Here is a 12,724-nt window from a genome sequence, read left to right on the forward strand (position 1 = left end):
TTGAATTGTTACATATCTTTCAAATGCTTATTCTAAGATCATCTCATCAGGGAAGCCTCCTCAGATTCCTGATAATAGCCTTTTGCCTCTCTATTCTAATCCCTCCCCGCCCAGATCTTACATAGCACTTGGCTTTTACCTATCTTTATAATTTGTCATTATAAAAGGTATAATCCCTTTTTAGAATATAAACTTCATGAGGATAGGTGGTGCCATTTCATATGTAAACTATGAATTCTATCTCCACTTCAATTTCTAGAAGAGCATCTTAAGAACAATAAGCACTTAATAAATGTTTATGAAAATGAAATGTCAAATAATATTTTATACTCATAATTTTCTTTTATTCCTAACATGCTTCAAGGGCACTGATTAACCTGAGTTATTGTAGCTTCCAAAAAGGGACCCAACTTATAAGTAGAAGGTAATGTATAGTACAGGCACAGGGAAAAGCTGACTCAATAAATTATGCACTTCTACAATCTAAAAATAGTTTCTGCTGCTGAAAATGTCAAAACCCCCTACAATAAATAGCTAAGGTAAAGCATATTTGACGGAAAACATCTTCTCCTTTATTTCCTACTTCACTTCCTTTTCTACTAAATGGACCTCAATCTAAAACATGAAACCTAAAAGGATAAGCTGGGTGAAGGAGGTGACATTGGTTAGAACCATAAACTTTCAGAGCTGGAAGAGACCTTGGAAGTTATTTGATCTAGTTCTTACCCAAAGAATGAATTTTATCTAAAATAATCTTGATAAAGTAGTCTCACCATTTTCACTTGGAAGTTTCAAAGGCCATCTTGCCATCTAGAGTCAAGGAGAACAAGCTAAGTTAGCAAACATTTATTAAGTATCTTCTGTGTACCAGACATTATGTTAAGTGCTGGGCATACAAAATCAGGCAAAAAATTGTTCCTGCTTTCCAGGAGTTTAGTCCAATATGGGCAGTGGTAAGAGGTACAAAATATAAACAACAATGTACAAACAAGGATATGCAGAATTAAATGGAGATAATCTCAGATAAAAGGCAAGAAGTAAGGTTAAGGAAGATTTAGAAAGGTTTCTGATAGCAGGTTAGATTATAACTGATACTTAAAGGAAGCCAGGAGATAGCAAATAAGGAAAGAGAACATTCTAGATATAGAAGATAGCCAATGAAAATGCCCAAAATTAAGAAATAGAGTTGCGTTCATCTGATGTGTGAGGAAAAATAAGGAGGTGTCATTGTGATCTAGTTTGGATCACAAATGACTTATTAGGGAAAGGCTATAAAGCAAAACACTGTAAAATTAGAAAAGGACCAGGTAGAGTGACTGGAAAGATTATAATAATAATAGGGAAGTAAGAAAAAGGGGAGGGTTTGGGGAGGAAAGATTATGAATTCAGTTTTGAACATGTTGAATTTAAGATGTCTACATGACATCCAGTTTAATATGGTTAAGGCTGCATAAGTAGATCTAAGAGTCATCAGTATAGAGACTGATAACTGAATCCATGAGATCTAATGAGATCACCAAGTGAAATAACATAGCAGGAGAAGAGAAGAGGACCATGATAGAGCCCTAAAGGATACCTGGAGTTATTAGGAATAAATCTAATCCCTTTCCCACATAATAGATTTTAGCTTCTTGGAGAGCATTCTCATATGATTCCTAAATTAGTTTTCTTTTAATCCAGGTCTAATCCTTTCAATCAGTGTTTATTTAGTATGGTTCCAAGTCTCTTTTCATCATGGTTGACCTTCTCTACATAAATTGCAATTTGTCAATCACCTTCCTGAAATACAGCAGCTAGATGTAGACAAAATACTCCAGGTGGTCTAACCAAAGTTGTTTTTGTCTAATTTTAATATACCACTTCAGTACTTTTTTCCAATACTTCCTTCAACAAATATTTGAAATATGAAAATATTTACTGAGTGCCTGCTGAGTGCAAGACATCAGGATAGGAGCAGTGATATATTTTGTTTTTGTTTTCATTAATACAGTGTGTCAAACATAATTTCAAAGCAAGTATAATATTGTGGAAATAAGTCATTTGGAAGCACATCAGTTTTCAAACAGATTGGCATATTATCTACAAATAGAAGCATTTACAAAGAAATCTGGCTCAAGTAAGTGGTTGTGTTGCCATCCCAACCCATTGGCAAAAAGAAAATGCTCTATGGTGAGAGATGCCAGTGTTGTGTGACACATTTCAATAAAACTGATTATGGACATAAAGCTGCACCAATTTCACTCAACAATGACTTTGACATTTACTGAGAAATGAAATGAGCCCTTTAGAGGTAAAGGTTTCATTTGAAATATGCACCAAAACATGAAAGTTGGCTCCTGATATCATAACATCTGATGAAGAAGGTCAAAGCAGGTAATGATTGGCAATGATATATTTCCATTTTTATTCAAAGCATGTGATGATTTATTCAAAACACAGAAAGTCTTTGTGAGATCAGAAAATTGATCTTGAGCAAAACCTGATTAGGTATAAAACTTTTCAGATGGAATAGCTTACATTTTTCCTGAAGATTTTGCCTTAACTACTGTTTCAACTTCCATCAAAATGCCTGTAGATCTACATTCTTCTTCGTTCTATTTAATATATTATAGGGGCATTTCACATCTCTGATCTTCTCCTTTTATTTCACAGTTCTTTGATCTTTTTCTTTTTAACTCTGAGCCCTTTTCCTGCTTAAGAAATCCTGTGATTTTTATCAGTATGGCTACTACCTCCATTAATGCAGGTCACAACATGATATGGTAAGAGAGAGTGTGGTGCATTGGGAAAAGTCCTGATTTGGGAGTCCAGAGATGTAGGTTTGAAACATATATCTGCCACTTATCACCTGTATGACTTTAAGCAAATTATTTCTCCTCTTCAGGCTTCCTTATCTTTTTAAGTGAGTTTAAAATCATCTCTAACCTCCTTTCTAGTTCTAAATCTATGATCCTAGCATTGTTTCAAGTTGCTGTGACAATAAAAAATCATGACCAATTTCTTGATCTAACACCCTTTACCTTCACCAAAATTAACTTCATGGGACTAGAAGGATGTCAGGCTTTGAGTAGGTGAACTGAAGGTGCATATCCAAAAGTCATAGATCATTAAAATGATAAAGTAAAAATATGACTTAGATACTCATAATTAACAATTGTTTCTGTCTCCATTGAAGATACAAAATGAGAAAATAGGTCAAGAATTAAGGGATTTAACTTTAATATTATGATAATAGTAACAACCCATATTAATATAATATTTTCACAACAATCCACTGAGTCAGGTAATGAACTTATTTTTATTCCTAAATGATAGATAAGGCATTTGAAGCCCAGAGACCTTAATGTTTTGCTCATGGTCACACAGCTAGTCTGTAAATAAGACAAGACAAACTAGGTCTGTTGAATTCAAATCCTGTGCTTAACTTCCTCACCATAGCTCACAGACTGAATTGTTCCTCTGTGCCTTAGATAGTTTAAATATTGCTTAGTTAACATTAACTAAAAACATGCTATGTAGAGAGCACTGTACTAGGAGTTATGGTCAGAATTTTAAACAAAAGAAGGTATTGATTCTACCTTTAAGCACCTTATACTTTATTTGAAAAATCAGAATAATGTAACCATTGACAATATTGTACAAATTGGGAACAACTGGGATTCTTAGAGAAATTTTCTCTAATAAATAATATTAATAAGGAAATAAAATATTTTTAAAATTGGAATTAGAACTGGGTTTCTAAGATTTAGACTTGAAAATAACATTGGAGATCACCTCTCATTTTACAGATGAAGAAATTGAATTCAAGAGACATTAAAAGACCAAGTCACCAAGTGGAAGAGCTGGAATATGAACCCAACTTCAGAGAAAATGAATTTTCCAATATAATATATCACTGCTTCAAATTTAATTTGTGGTCCTACAATTTACCAGCTATGTGACCATAGACAACTCATTTCCACACTCTGAACCTGATTGCTGAGATGTAAAATGGGTTTTATAGGGTTATTGTGAGGATTTAATGCACTAAGACATGTAAAAGTGATTTATTAGTTAGCTATCACTATATAAATATGAGGTTCTGATAGTAGGGGAATATTCAGGAAAACAACCTGTAAAGTTGTATAGTAAAGTACATCTTTACTATGTAAAGTAAATCTAGAAAATTTCTAAGGTGAGTTTTAAGCTGGGAACCATTGAAATAGAAGGATGAATTTGATAAGTCTTTTGTTCCATTATATTAATGAGTCTGCTGTAGATGTAGATCAAAATCTGACCAGAACTTCATTGAAAATTCTTAGAGACTTGGAGTTGAGATGTGTATGGAGTTCTTAAGCTGTTAACTTCATATTTCTTTTTTCTTTTTTTCCTGTTACAGAATCATGCCTCCAGAACTCACAATCTAAAAGGGGAAGCCAACATGTAAAAAGAAGCCAAAAAGCTTGGTTGGGAAGGTTAAAGAGAGAGTAGTCAGTGGGAAGAGGGAGAAGGATGTTGAAGACCCCCAGCCTGGGTAGAAAGTTATTAGGTAAATGTCCTGTGTGCCCTCCTTAAAAAGTAAAGGATCTGAAAAATTTCCAATGTCTACCCTTTAATTTGGGAAATGAGAAAGAGGGAAGTATTCCAGGGGCAGGAAATACTGAAGAGGTATGAGTTTTCAATGGAGCTCATGAAATCCCAAATTGCAGCTGCATAGGGAATGATTAGAAAAATGTTTTCTTCAATCTGAAGTTGGGGAAAGGGGTAGAGAGGAAGCTGTCATTATCATCTATCTTTCAACTTGGTTTTGCCACCATTTTTAAAAAAATGGCTATAGTTGATATGTCCTTTTTCTGCAGCCTCCTTCATTTAATCCCTATTCTAATCACTCCAGTGGAAAAAGCTTTTTTTAAAAAAAAAAAAAAAAAAAAAAAAAAGCACAAATTATTTAATTTACTAATGCCACCTTTTTTTTTTTTTAATTCTCATCCTCCTTGACTTTGTGGAATGCAGCATCTCTGCACTCTAGACATTCTCTCATACCTTCTTTCTTGAGACAGTACATCCTCTTGGTTAGCCCACTACCTTTTTAACTGTCCCTTATCAGTTTCTAAGTACACAGAATTCACTAATAAGGCAGTGCTTTAATTTGGAATATAGTTAACTGTTTTGTTTTATTTTTTTCTATATGAAATGAAACCTGACTCCTTACAACTTTCACTCATTAACTTTAATTCTATCCTCTGGGTTCAAACAAACCTCAACACTGCTATAGCCCACTAAAGTGATCAAGTTCATTTGAATCTCCAAGTCAAGAAAAATGCTTCAATATCACCTGGTTCTGGCCAAAATTAATTAGGGGAACAAATTAGTGAAAAGTCTAATTCTAAAGCTTTGGTAAAGAGAATGTAGTTTTATTACTTTACTAATTCTCAAGGCAGAATGGTAAAAATCATTAGTGTATTCTTTAGCACCAGAAATATTTTAAATTACTTTTTTGAAGGAATTTACATTCTATCTGGGGAGACAACTTGTACATATATAAATATGTATGTACTGATTGTGGTTGTTGGTGGTCCTTCTTTCTCAAAGAGGACTTGATTTGTAAGTGAATTGGATTTAAATGTAGCAGGACTGTGCAGAGTCATCAGCCTAACTCTTTCCTCCAGAATCATCTGAGTCCAGTGACAAGACATAGATCAGGTATACTACAGATGACCCCAGATGCAGTGAGAGACTTTGGACTTTATAAGCTAAGGTCTTTCCCATATTTCAGTTTGTTTGAAGTAATGCTCATTCAATGATTTACAGATGGGTAATAAATGACGCAAAAGATGGACTAGTTTGCCTAGTCAAAAAAAAAAAAAAAAAAAATCAAACAAGGAGGGGAAGACCCTCAGGGTTTCTGTCCAGAACATAGATAACTGACTTATCAAAACACAAAAAATAAGCTACTGAGGCTTCAGCTGGGACCAATAATAATTGGCCAAACAGTAAGAAAGAGTGATTTGGGTTTAAGAAATGGTCAAGTGACTCCATTTCAATACCGATGGGATTTATTGACGCCTAATTTTCCAATGTTGTATTTAAAGAAATTATAAATGAAACCAAATGGGACAAAGGTATTAATTGCTCCAGTTGTTTGTTTGTTTTTTTAATGGTAGAATAAATAGCTAGGAAAAAGGGGAAAAATGTAGCCCATGAAACCTAAAATGTCTTGCAAGTTTTCAGCAACCAAAATTTATATTTCTTTGGGTATTATAAGTGTATGATTCCCCATGTGGACAAAGAGAAAGGAGACCAAGAAAGAGGGGGAGTGAGAGAAATAAGGAATGGAAGGAAGGAAGGAAGGAAGAAAGGAAGGAAGGAAGGAAGGGAGGGAGGGAGGAAGGAAGAAAAGAAGAGAGGAAGGAAGGAAGGGAGGGAAGAAAAGAAGAGAGGAAGGAAGGAAGGGAGGGAAGAAAGGAGAAAGGGAAGGAGGGAGAGAAGAAGGGAGGAAGAAAGGGAGGGAGTCATCAAGATGACTGGAAATGATCCCATGTACATACAATAGATATACGTATAAATTTGAGATAATCTGTGCAAGAAGAAGTACTGGCTGTGGGGGATTAGGAAGGATCCCATGTAGATGATCCTTGAATTAAGCTTTGAAAGAAACTAAAAATTCTAAGATGGAATTGGGGGTGAGAGTGGAGGGTTGCATTCCAAGAATGGGGGACAACCTGCCAAAAAATATGGAAATAGGAAATGAAGACTCCTGTGTGAGGAATAGAGAGGGAAGGTCAATTTGATTAAAGTAACAGAAAGAGTAATATATGATAAAGCCAAGAAATTAGGTTGAACCAGGTGGAAAAGAGCATCAACCACCTAACAGTTTTAAAATTGTTATTTTGTTGTGATTCTTAGAGGATTCCTTTCCCTCCTTAAAGTTATAATCCTATGGTTCAGTGTTCCATTTTCATGAATAACTGAGATTGGTTTTTAAATTAGCATATCAAGTGTTTATATGCTAAATGTTCCTTCAAAAGTACGTGAGGGACTTTTCAAAATAGTTTGTTCTCTTCTTATTTTAGACATCTTCCTATATAATCTTATTTACACTATTAAATTTTACCTCTAAAGGGTTTGATCATCAAAGTCCTTTGGGTTTTCAAAAGAAAGATTTCAGCCTTTTTTTCTGAAATTTTACAAATTCAGAATTAGTGGAATTTGAATTAGTGATATATTGTTCTGCCCAAAAGTTCATCATTTTAAAAATTAGATTGAGACCATATATTTTTCTTATGACTGAGATACTCATATCCTGGCATATATTTCTCTTGACTGAATTAACCAATTGCATATATGAGTAGTTTCAGAGAGTGAAAGAAATATACACACCTGTCCTACAAACATAGATAATTATGAAAATAAAACCAAGAAAAGGAAATTAAAATAAGAGCATATATTAAAATTATTCAATGCTTTTTACTTTCATGCATGACAGTGAGTGGTATTTAATAATATTGTTGGGCAGGGCTGGGGTTGGGATTCAGCGAAGTGTTCTGTATTGCTAGAGAATGCATAAGGACAAGGGAAGAGGATTTGATGTTGGGTGTTGTTTTTTTTTTTTTTTTTCATAAAAAAATTCTCTTTAGCGTAAACATTTAATGTCTACTTATGTAAGATACCAAATCTTTCGTTTTAAAATCCTCTTTCTATCTCACCTTTGCTTCTTTACCTTGAGTTCTGATTTCTTGCTCTTTTTTTTTTTTTAATGAACTGGCACGTGTTTGAATGTGCCTTGACAAGTTACCTAGCTATTACTCTGGCTTCCCCAGAATCAAGAGATTTGACACACATTTTGAAGTCTAAGCATAGTGTGTATCCTTTTCTCCTTCTGAAGATGATATTTCAAATCATCATCTGGCAACTAAGATTTCTTAGAATCCTATTCCTGGTCTGATCACCATTTAAGTTGGTTTTTCTCTTGGTTAGGAATAAGTATAATCTAAAATTTCTGTGCAGTTTATAGGAAGTGAGGCAAATTCTTATACTTTATAAAACTAAATAATATCAACATGTTACATATAAATATTTGACACATTTGCTTCTCAAAATAGCAATTATAGGATACCATGTTCTTTTCACAAGAAGAAAATTCTTCAACTGATAATGGAATTCCTATTTTTTTTTAACCTGAATGAAATAAAATCATTTCAAAATTAACCAGAACAAATAAAGATTTGTATTAAATGTGCAAATTTCAAGCGGTATCGTACTTATGCAGTATTTCTATTTATGTTCCTTTAATTAAATTAGACATTCTTAACTTTTGTTTTTTTCACAGTCCCCTTTGGCAGTATTGTGAAGCCTATGGATCCTTTCTTAAAATGACTTTAAATGCATAAAAATAAAACAAAATTCATAGATTTACCAAGGAAAACAATTGAAATGAATTATCAAAATATTTTTAAAATAATTTTGCAAACTCTAAAGACTTTTCATTAATTCCATTGTTGTAACATTTGAAGGCATTTTCTGATCCCCCCCCAATTTGTTTGATACTGTTAATGAATCACATAATGAAATTTCCACAGCACTGAAAAAAACAATTAGAGAATTCATTAGGGTTTTGTGCACATTCCTATTCTCAGGAATGGAGCTCCACATGTAACAACTTCTACCTTAATTTCTGTTGCTTATATAAAAGTTTAAACAAAGATAGAAGATGGGAATTCTTAGAATTTGTCTAACCTGATCTGTATTCTATTACTGAATATATCAGTATAAAGTTCTAGTCTAGAAATGCAATACAAAGAAACACTGGGTGATTTAAATTCTCCTATTCATCGTTTTAACACTCTCTACTATAGAATTTATTCATAGAAATTATATAATATTGAATGTTTCATTGCAATAGCCCCTCAACCTCAGCTTTCAACATTTGAGTCATTGGTCAACATACTTCAGATTGCAATTAGGACACATTTTTTCCTGAAAGAAAAAAAGTCTGCCCATGAACATTTTATATTTCATATCTGTGATATTATAGAAGAGCTAATATTGAACATCTGAGTGGCACCAGATTGCATAATTTACACAAAAAACTCATGGGTATAGATTTTCCTTTAAACTGCCCTTTATGATTTTGCCTTTTAAAACAGCTGACAGGGCCATTCCCTGTGTCATTCTTTTCCTGCCAGCACCATAGGGGATACATTGGATGCAGCACACATGTCTAATTCTTCACCACAGGATTTTTCTATGCAGATAATTAAGAGTATAGGAAAAAGGGAAAGTGTGATTTCATGTATCTGAACCCTCACATATATCTGAACCAGTATAATAGAAAGGGAAAAGGTAGGGAGGGAGGGTAGATTTATCAGTAGGCTTTCCTCGGTGCACACCTCATCCATATGCCATGAAGAAAAAGAGAGAAGCTGCTCATTACTTAATGGATCATCGATCATGCTGCACCTGTACCAAAAGCCAACCTAAAGGCAAGAATCCTGTTCGCTGGCCCTCAGCCAACAGTGTTAATTGTCACAGTACTCATTTATTCACCTGTGGAATTTCCAACTTCCCCTGCCTGTTGTCAGGAAGAAGTACGATAATGTAATAAAGGTTGAAAAAATGCTGAATACCATAAAGAGCCCAATTTCTATCTCAACAGAAAGTCTCTACCAAGGCAGATGATAGGTGGCTATCAATTTCACTGATGCAAAAAGTAGTTACAGTTGCACCTCCTGTTAACGGTAACAAGAGCCAAGTGTGCAAATCTCCCTAGTGCAGGAGGAAAGAAATCAAAACAAAATGCTGATCTGTGAATATAAAATGTGTTCATTGCCTTGTTGGAAATGACATAACTGGTTAATTGTTATTGTGTTCTGCTTTGGGAAGTACTTGGAATCCGTTTTTGTTGTTGTTTAAACAGACTCATTCCATTATCAAGTAATCAGATAAAGAAGTTAATGGTATGGTTTTATGCCTTGGATTGTTACTGAGAAATGTGGACTAGGAGTAGCAAGAGAATATGTGTGTTCATTGTTTTAATTGCTCAGATTGGTAAACCAATTTGTAGCAGATGTGCAGGGTAGCATGGGCCCAGGATCTGCAGAAATACCATTCAAAGCCTAAAGGAAATCCTGTTTATGAAAACTTGGATCTTTAATAAAAATTTATTCTCTCACATGAAATCATGAAGTATAGGATATATGGAGCAAACCATGGACTGGGAAATCAGGAGACCTAAGTTCTAGATCTAGCTCTTGCCGTTAACTTCTGCTGTTTCTCTGGGTCTTTAAATTGAATGAGAGTTCCGTAGCTCTCCATCTAATACAAGTAATACCTGCTCAAAGTACTTCTCAACTAAATGGTCACCCAGCCTTTCCTAAAAAAAAAAAAAAAACTTTCAAATATCCATTGCTGTGCAAAGAAACCCATTCACAGTTGCCTGTCTTTCTGAACATTTGCTTCCTCTTCTGTAAGACCAAAAAACAGTGAGGTGGGGGTGGGGGACCAGATGGTCCCTTACAGCCCCCAAATTCATAGTATCATACTTTGTAAGGCTCTTGAAGTTCACTACCATCACTGTGATAATGTGGAAAATGTGAAATTTCCATGAAAGCTTTGTTGGCAAATTAAAAATTGACATTTTAATTTCTTAAAGAATCTAGTTTAAACAGTTGATTCACTAGACATAAGGCATAATGGAGGCCAGGTTTTAATCAATTGAACTATATTGCAATTGCCCATGATATTCATTTCCTTGGATTTGTGCAGGAAAAGAGAAATGCAAAGAGAATGAGGAACAGCCACACTAATTTCCTCTAACCAGATCTCAACCCACATGTGAAGATGTGAAAGAGTTAGTAAAATAAATCCATTGTGACACTTTGTCCTATATCAAAGCTGGTACTTAAACAGGGGCTTCTAAGAAATAGAAAATAGGAAATAAAGCACTTGCCTCCTACCCAACACACATTCCATTTAATGTGTTTAAAGGTCATTTTCTGCCTTTCCAAATTGATAGCAGACTTTTTTTGGTGGAGTGGGAGATAGTGGGGGGAGGGAGGGAGAGAGGGAATCCTATTTCATTTTCTGTTCTACTTTTCCAGTTTATTTGCTATAACACTGAATTTTAAGTATCTCTAAAAATGCTTGATATGTTATTATTCTTTCAGATATCCTCCGAGACCTAAGCAACGAACACTAAGAAAGAAGGAAGGAATGAGGTTGGATACGGTGCAGTAAAACTGAGCACTTTAAGGACAGCAAAAGGCACTACAACTGAGCCCTGCTTTGTGCAATCATAATGAGAACTTACCATTACTTCTTGCTGCTTTTTTGGGTTGGTCAGCCCTACCAAAGTTTCTCAAGCCCTTTTTCTAAGAGGACTAGTGGCTTTCCAGAGAAGAAAAAGACACTGGAGCTATCTGGAAGTAATAAGAATGAGCTTAATCGAGCAAAAAGGAGCTGGATGTGGAATCAGTTCTTCCTCTTGGAGGAATACACAGGATCCGATTATCAGTATGTTGGCAAGGTAGGATTCCTTTGCACACTTTTACATTCTGATTTTAAAAGCCTGAAGAAATCACTTCTCATAAATAGCTGGGGAGGATATGAGCCTCTGTACACTAAGAATTGTTGCTTATCTGGTAAGACTTTTTTCACTTGAGTAGTTTCGGGTAAGAAGACTATAGCAAGAAGCTGAGAACTGTTAACAAAGAATAGAGGAAAATGTTCTCGTCAAAATGAAACACCCACAACCATCCACATAGGATTATCATAAATCCTTTAATTTTTACCTTCACATGAAAAATGCAGTCCAGTTATGCTATAAAGCAAGATGCATTAAAAATAGTGTGATAGTGATTAAGCTTTTGCTCTCTGAGGGATGGAAAGTTTCATTTTCTCACTGTGAAAGCCAACAGTCTAAGCTTAGCACGTTGCCTGTCAGTTCCAAATTAACTATTTCCTGGTAGCTCTACCACTCCATGCTCTCCTCTTATTCATTTAGAAGAAGAATGCTTTAGTCCCTCACTACATTACCACCCTATGTGGTAATGGGTTAGGTGGTGGGAGATTTTGCCCTCAAAAGCTTTCAGAAGTAGTAAGATTAAAATTATTTTTATAAATTGTAGGTCAAGTTCACAGAAATATCTATGTAAAGAGGCTGTTTGCAAGTCTCATCTGATCACTTTATTGACCCAGAAGTGTATTGGAGATTTTGTTTATTTCTTTACAGTAACCCCTAAGAGCTGCCAAAGCTGAGTCAGGGAAATGAGGCTTGGTTATGTCCTCAGCCTGAGCCTCACAGAAATTAAATTGTCAGCTACATTCTTGGCGCAGAATTTCTGTAGCAAGGGAAGATGTAAGAGATAGAAAGGTTTGATTCTTTAAGGATAATGATACTGTCAGGAGAAAAAAAAGTCATCCTTTCAGCTATAGAGATGAGAAAATGGACACGGATATAGCAAAATAGGAGACTTTAAAAGATATGATCTTTACAGACAAGTTTTGATTATCACCATCTTTTCAAACATCTCTTCTAAGAAAGCTTGTAAATAACATGAATGCTACTGATTCTAAGAGCTTCCAGTGTTCACCAGGAAACTTTCACACATATTTGAAGTAGAGTGTCAGAACTCACACCTTAGGAAATGATAAAATATCCCAGAAGAAAGAAAAAGGTACCATACATTGTTATTTCCTATATCTAAATATCCTCTATTTTCAATGAAGAAAAAGTCCTCAATGGCTC

General features: G+C 34.7%; 1 protein-coding gene and 1 long non-coding RNA gene across 7 annotated transcripts in view; one reads left to right on the top strand and one right to left on the bottom strand.

Annotated features, from left to right (window-relative positions):
* LOC100933622 (cadherin-6) overlaps nucleotides 1–12,724 on the top strand; it is a 161,624-nt gene that overhangs the window by 74,814 nt on the left and 74,086 nt on the right. For 2 of the 3 annotated variants that reach the window (XM_003759645.2, XM_031946146.1), the window contains exon 2: nucleotides 11,145–11,503. In XM_003759645.2, the coding sequence (XP_003759693.1) occupies nucleotides 11,276–11,503 (228 nt within the window). In that variant the 5' untranslated portion in view covers nucleotides 11,145–11,275. Of the gene's footprint in view, nucleotides 1–4,380; nucleotides 4,529–11,144; nucleotides 11,504–12,724 lie in introns of those variants that run through there. The other variant, XM_031946145.1, reaches the window with a different exon arrangement.
* LOC105749293 overlaps nucleotides 1–12,724 on the bottom strand; it is a 120,106-nt gene that overhangs the window by 39,904 nt on the left and 67,478 nt on the right. Inside the window, exon 5 of one of the 4 annotated variants that reach the window (XR_004230907.1) lies at nucleotides 726–810. The exons of 2 other annotated variants lie outside the window; for them this stretch is intronic. This is a non-coding gene — a long non-coding RNA (uncharacterized LOC105749293). Of the gene's footprint in view, nucleotides 1–725; nucleotides 811–12,724 lie in introns of those variants that run through there. One more of the 4 variants, XR_004230904.1, reaches the window with a different exon arrangement.

Source organism: Sarcophilus harrisii, chromosome 1, assembly GCF_902635505.1.
Source record: "Sarcophilus harrisii chromosome 1, mSarHar1.11, whole genome shotgun sequence".
Taxonomy (NCBI): domain Eukaryota; kingdom Metazoa; phylum Chordata; class Mammalia; order Dasyuromorphia; family Dasyuridae; genus Sarcophilus; species Sarcophilus harrisii.